General features: G+C 39.3%; 1 protein-coding gene across 1 annotated transcript in view; it reads right to left on the minus strand.

The window, feature by feature from the left end:
* The window catches only part of ZCCHC17 (zinc finger CCHC-type containing 17), a 64423-nt gene that overhangs the window by 37656 nt on the left and 19666 nt on the right, over positions 1-7101 (minus strand). The window contains exon 3 of the mRNA XM_035019253.1: positions 3454-3511. Coding sequence (XP_034875144.1) covers positions 3454-3511 — 58 coding nt within the window. The remainder of the gene's footprint in view (positions 1-3453; positions 3512-7101) is intronic.

The following is a 7101-nucleotide window of genomic DNA, read 5'->3' on the forward strand; positions in this document are numbered from 1 at the left end:
AAATAAATAAATAAATAAATAAATAAATAAATAAATAAATAAATAAAATCTTAAAAAAAATCTTTTTAAATGTAGGCAGGTAGGGTCATGCTCTTCAAACTCTGCTGCAACATGCTTTTTCATGTTACCTTGGACATCTTTCCATTTCAGTAAATTGGGACGTACCCATTTCATCAATTCTAAGAGGCACTTTCCTGCCCTCACTTTACCATCTCTGAAATAAGAATGCTTCCTAGAACCAGTGCTATCTTACAAAGGCTTTCATCAGTGTGGGGGTAGTTGTACTAAAACTTTTCACAGATCCTTTCTGGTGAAACGAAGAAGGCACCAGCATCAAAGTATCATGCTTCTTATCATCTGCATAGTCCACTGCACAAATGTACATAATTTATCTAAGTCTATGCTACAAACTAAATCCACTAAAGGACTGCTGGATTAAAGGGGAAGCACATTAAAAATGTGAATAGGCATTGCCAAAATCTATAACAATTTATACTCTCAACAGTAAGTAAAACTATTATTGGAAATACCCATTTCCAAAATTGGTCATTAATAGCAATTTTTTAAGTTTTTATTTAAATTCCAGTTAGTTAACATACAGGGTAACAGCAATGTCTTTAATATTTGTTAATATCAAAAATCTTATGAGTGTTTTAAATCACTTTTAAAAACTATTTTGAGATAATTTTAGATTCACATGTAGTCACAAGAAATATGCAGAGAAAACCTGGGTACCCTTTACCTAGTTTCTTAACTGTAATAGTAAGTATAGCATTTCTGGTGTTCTCTGAGTTATTCTAGCAAAATTATCGAAACTGGGGTCGGGGATGGTGTGGGAACACTGAAATGTGTAGCCAAGTCTGCCAGAAGTGTGGATAACCTGGGGACTCGATGCTTGTACCTGGCGTCTGAAGTGAGGGCAGTCTTGTGGAACACAGCCCTGAAGTCTGCGGAGTTGGGTGCTACCTCGGCAGTTAGTGTCAGAACTGAACTGAACTGTAGGATATCCAGCTGGTGTCAAGAATCAGAGAATTGGAGAGCTGGTTAATTGCATGCCACATTCTGCAATGGCAATAAACAACTGCCGTACTGACACATGCCACAGCATGGAAGATCCTAGAAAACATGCTGAGTGAAAGAAGCCGGTCACAAAAGACCCCATGTTGTATGATTCCACTTAATAAGAAATGTCCAGAGAAGGCAAACAAATAAAGACAGAAGGTAGACTAGTGGCTGCCTAAGACTCGGGCAGGCAGGATGGTAATTTGGAGTGACTGCTAATAGGTACAAAGTTTCTCTTTGGGGGTGATGAAAATGTTCTCACATTAGATTGTAGTGATGGCTGCAAAACTGTGAATATAAAAAAAAACACAACCAAAAACACTGAATTGTACATTTGGGTGAAATGCACTGTATAAGAATTACTTCTCAATAAAACTGCCAAAAAGAAAAGGATGTTACACAAAAGGAATTATAAGATATGCAACCCTGGGGCACCTGGGTGGCTCAGTTGTTAAGCGTCTGCCTTCGGCTCAGGTCACAATCCCAGGGTCCTGGGATCAAGCCCCACGTCGGGCTCCCTGCTTCACGGGAAACCTGCTTCTCCCTCCCCCACTCCCCTGCTTGTGTTCCCTCTCTTGCTGTGTCTCTCTCTGTCAAAAAATAAAGTCTTGGGGCACCTGGGTGGCTCAGTCGGTTAAGCGGCTGCCTTTGGCTCAGGTCATGATCCCAGGGTCCTGGGATCGAGCCCCGCATAGGGCTCCCTGCTCAGCCGGGAGCCTGCTTCTCCCTCTTCCTCTGCCTCTCCCCCTGCTTGTGAACGCTCTCTCTCTTTCTCTGTCAAATAAATAAATAAAATCTTTAAAAAATAAAATAAAATAAAATCTTAAAAAAAAAAGATATGCAACCTTTTGGGATTACCTTTTTCACTCAACATAATTCTCTGGAGATTGAGCCAGATTTTTTTTTTAAAGATTTTATTTATTTGACAGAGAGAGACACAGTGAGAGAGGGAACACAAGCAGGGGGAGTGGGAAAGGGAGAAGCAGGCTGCCCACTGAGCAGGGAGCCCAATGCGGGGCCCGATCTCAGGACCCTGGGATCATGACCTGAGCCGAAGGCAGACACTCAACAACTGAGCCATCCAGGTGCCCAAGATTGAGCCAGATTGTTGCGTACATCCATACTTCATTCTCATTCTTCTTTACTGCCAAGTAGTATTCATTGCACAGATGTGCCACAATTTAAGGTAGTTCTTTTTTTTTTTTTTTAAGATTTATTTATTTGGGAGAGTGAGAGAGAGAGCTCACACAAAGGGGGAGGGGCAGAGGGAGCGAGAGAGAATCCCAAGCAGGCTCCACCCTGAGCACGGAGCTGGACACAGGGCTCAATTCCATTATCCTGAGATCATGACCCAAGCCAAAACTAAGAGTCAGCTGCCTAACCAACTGAGCCACCCAGGCACCCCTTAAGTTAGTTTTAAATCAATCTGGAGAATGAGCATCTTTTAAGACGTTTATCGATCAACTGCTATTCTTTCTCCTATGAATTCTTTCCATATTCTTGGCCCCTTTTCCTACATTCCCTTTTTTTATTAGTCTTTTATCATGTGTCCTACAAATTCTTTTTCACAACTTAACTTTGCTTATGATTTTTGAAATAAATTTGTTTACTTTTATGAAGTCAAATATCATTCTATGTTTTTTCTAATAATATCCTTGTAATTAAATTTTTTTACACTAAAATCTTCGATAATTCCTTAATTTATTATAGCACGAGGAATTAGCAAGTTGAGTTTTTGGATCTACTAGCACTGTGATATGGTAAAAAACTCACTGGGCTAGGAATTAGGAGGCTCAGGTTCTAGACCTAGCTGTGCCATTACCTAGCTAAATCACTCTGAGCAGGCCACCAGTCTGTAGAACTTGTCTTTTCTATGTAAGACAATTATTTTAAGAAACAAATAAGATTATAGATATTAAGGCAATTCTCAAGAAATGTCCAACAAATGCCTATAATTTTAAAAAGAAAAATTAAAGCATAATATATATAATATATTTGTATTGGTTACAACACTATTCCCATTCCATGTGCCGTATACTAGAAAATTCACAACATCAGCCTCAGAGAGGAAATAGCTTGCCCTATCTCAAATCCTAAGACCAAAGAGGTCAAGTGTCTTGCCTAGGGTCACAGGTGAAATTTAGACAAGAGCTGGTTCCAGAAGTGAACCTAAATAGCTACACCCAGCCCACCCCCCAACTCAGAGAGCATCATTCTTCTGAGTTAAGACCTACAAAAACATGGACTGTCATCATTTATCTATATTCCTATCTCTACACTAAAGACAAAAACAAAACTACTGTTTGAAAAAGAGAGTCTATAATCAGGATGTGGTGGGGTGACAGAAAACAGTAGAACAGAAGGGCTGAATTTCAAGTGACAGGTTACCACCTTGCTTCCGACAGCCTGGGATTTTGATGAAGGCTCCATAGTCTGTCACCATAGCCACCTATAAAGACCGAAAAAAAAAAAAGAAAGAAAAAAATCAATGTCACACAAATGAGAATCTCTCTTCCATAGCATTTAACCTAGTCTCCCTGAATTTCTACTTGGCACTGACTGCTGCAAAGCTCCCTAAAAGTTATGTTCTGTCAAATATTCTTTCTGTTCTTTTTGAAATTTAGACTGGCAGGTATGTGAACACATTAAAAACACTGGTGAGGCTGGAGTGTTGTCAGATGGTATGACAGAATCTAGGGATGTCCAAATCTCACACCTACTGAAATCCCCAAAAGAGATATTTGAAGAAATGGAACACACAGCAGAAAATCTGGTAATAAAGTTACACTTCTTATTAGCTGGGACTGAGGCCCCCAATACCAAAACAGAGAACTTTAATATTTTGGGATGGATTATACAGGACATTCGTTTTCCCTAAACTTCAAGTCAAAACAGATGATATGGCCTGCTCTATTTAACTCCAAACCAGTCTTAGGTTTTATAAGACAACTACAGAAAAAAACAATACACAGAAAACTGACAGAACCTAAAAAGCTGTAATCAGAGAGAAAAAGAGTTGTCCCCGAGTCTTTTGTGGAGGTGACCAAAGACGGAGAAGTTACAGGCTTGATGGGTCTATGTAATAGGTAATAGTAATGAAAGGCCCAGAACCCCTGCCAGAAAAACATTATCCCAGGAACTGGAGCAAGATGGCGGAGGAGTAGGAGACCTAAATTTCGTCTGGTCCCAGGAATTCAGCTAGACAGTTATCAAATCATTCAGAACACCTACAAACTCAACAGGAGATCAAAGAAAAGAATAGCAGCAATTCTATGAACAGAAAAGCGACCACTTTCTGAAAGTATATATTTTTCTGGGGTCGTTGTTACCCTTTTAGCATTTTGTTCTCTCATTCATCTATTCTCCTCTGGACAAAATGATAAGATGGAAAAACTCACCTCAAATAAAAGAACAAGAGGCAGGCAGTACCGACTGCCAAGGACCTAATCAATACAGACATCGGAACTAGAGTTCAGAATGACGATTATAAAGATACTAGCTGGGCTTGAAAAAAGCATAGAAGATACTAGAGAATCCCCTTCTGGAGGAATAAAAGAACTAAAATCTAACCAAGTCGAAATCAAAAAGGCTATTAATGAGGTGCAATCAAAAACAGAGGCTCTAACTGCTAGGATAAATTAGGTAGAAGAGAGAATTAGTGATATAAAAGACCCAATGATGGAGAATAAAGAAGCTGAAAAAATGAGAGATTAAACAACTACTGGATCACGAAGGGAGAATTTGAGACATAAGTGATACCATAAAGCAAAACAGAATAATTGTGATCCCAGAAGAAGAGAGAGAGGGGGGCAGAAGGTATACAGGAGCAAATTATAGCAGAGAATTTCCCTAATTTGGGAAAGGAAACAAGCATCAAAATCCAGGAGGCACAGAGAACCGCCTCAAAATCAATAAAAACAGGTCAACACCCTGACATCTAATAGTAAAAGTTACGAGTCTCAGAGACAAAGAGAAAGTCCTAAAAAGCAGCTCGGGACAAGAGGTCTGTAACCTACAACAGTGGAAACATTAGATTGGCAGCAGACATATCCACAGAGACCTGGCAAGCCAGAAAGGACTGGCATGATGTATTCAGAGCACTAAACAAGAAAAACATGCAGCCAAGAATACTATATCCAGCTAGGCTGTCATTGAAAACAGAAGGAGAGATAAAAAGCTTCCAGGACAAACAAAAACTAAGAGTTTGCAAACATCAAACCAGCCCTACAAGAAACACTGAAAAGGGTCCTCCAAGCAAAGAAAGAGCCTAAAAGTAACATTGACAAGAAAGGAACAGAGACAATATACAGTAACAGTCACCTTACAGGCAATACAATGGCACTAAATTCATATCTTTCAATAGTTACCCTGAATGTAAATGGGCTAAATGCCCCAATCAAAAGACACAGGGTATCAGATTGGATAAAAAAACAAGACCGATCGATATGCTGTCTGCAAGAGACTCATTTTAGACCTAAAAACACCTCCAGATTTAAAGTAAGAGGTGGAAAATCATTTACCATGCTAATGGACATCAAAAGAAGGCTGGGTGGCAATCCTTACATCAGACAAATTAGATTTTAAACCAAAGACTATAATAAGAGATAAGGAAGAACACTACATCATACTTAAAGGGTCTATCCAACAAGAAGATCTAACAATTTTAAATATCTATGCCCCTAACATGAGAGCAGCCAATTATATAAGCCAATTAATAACAAAATCAAAGAAACACATCGACCATAATACAATAATAGTAGGGGACTTTTAACACCCCCCCCTCACTGAAATGGACAGATCATCTAAGCAAAAGATCAACAAGGAAATAAAGGCTTTAAATGACACAATGGACCAGATGGACTTCACAGATATATTCAGAACATTCCATCCCAAAGCAACAGAATATACATTCTTCTCTAGTGCACATGGAACATTCTCCAGAATAGATCACATCCTGGGTCACAAAATCAGGTCTCAACCAGTACCAAAAGACTGGGATTATTCCCTGCATATTTTAGGACCACAGTGCTTTGAAACTAGAACTCAATCACAAGAGGAAAGTTGGAAAGACCTCAAATACATGGAGGCTAAAGAGCATCCTACTAAAGAATGAATGGCTCAACCAGAACATTAAAAAGAATTAAAAAAAATTCATGGAAACAAATGAAAAGGGAAACACAATTATTCAAAATCTTTGGGATGCAGCAAAGGCGGTCCTAAGAGGAAAGTATATAGCAATACAAGCTTTTCTCAAGAAACAAGAAAGGTCTCACATACACAACCTAACACTACACCTAAAGGAGCTGGAGAAAGAACAGGAAATAAAGCCTAAACCCAGCAGGAGAAGAGAAATAATAAAGATCAGAGCAGAAATCAATGAAATACAAACCAAAAGAACAGTAGAACAGATCAACGAAACTAGGAGCTGGTTCTTTGAAAGAATTAATAAGATTGATAAACCCCTGGCCAGACTTACCAAAAAGAAAAAGAGAAAGGACACAAATAAATAAAATCATGAAAGAAGAGGAGAGATCACAACCAACCCAAAGAAATACAATTATAAGAACATATTATGAGCAACTATATGCCAGCAAATTAGACAATCTGGAAGAAACAGATGCATTCCTAGAGATGTATAAACTACCAAAACTGAACCAGGAAGAAAACCTGAACAGACCCATAACCAGTAAGGAAATCGAAGCAGTAATCAAAAATCTCCCAATAAATAAGAGCCCAGGGCCAGATGGCTTCCCAGGGGAATTCTTTTTTTTTTTTTTAAAGATTTTTATTTATTTATTTGACAGAGAGAGAGATAGCGAGAGCAGGAACACAAGCAGGCGGAGTGGGAGAGGGAGAAGCAGGCTTCCCGCCGAGCAGGGAGCCCGATGTGGGACTCAATCCCAGAACCCTGGGATCATGACCTGAGCCGAAGGCAGACGCTTAACGACTGAGCCATCCAGGCGCCCTCCCAGGGGAATTCTAACAAACATTTAAAAAAGAATTAGGGCGCCTGGGTGGCTCAGTTGGTTAAGCGACTGC

This window comes from Mirounga leonina, unplaced genomic scaffold (genome assembly GCF_011800145.1).
Source record: "Mirounga leonina isolate KUSES-001 unplaced genomic scaffold, KU_Mleo_1.0 Mir_173, whole genome shotgun sequence".
In the NCBI taxonomy this organism is placed as follows: Eukaryota; Metazoa; Chordata; class Mammalia; order Carnivora; family Phocidae; genus Mirounga; species Mirounga leonina.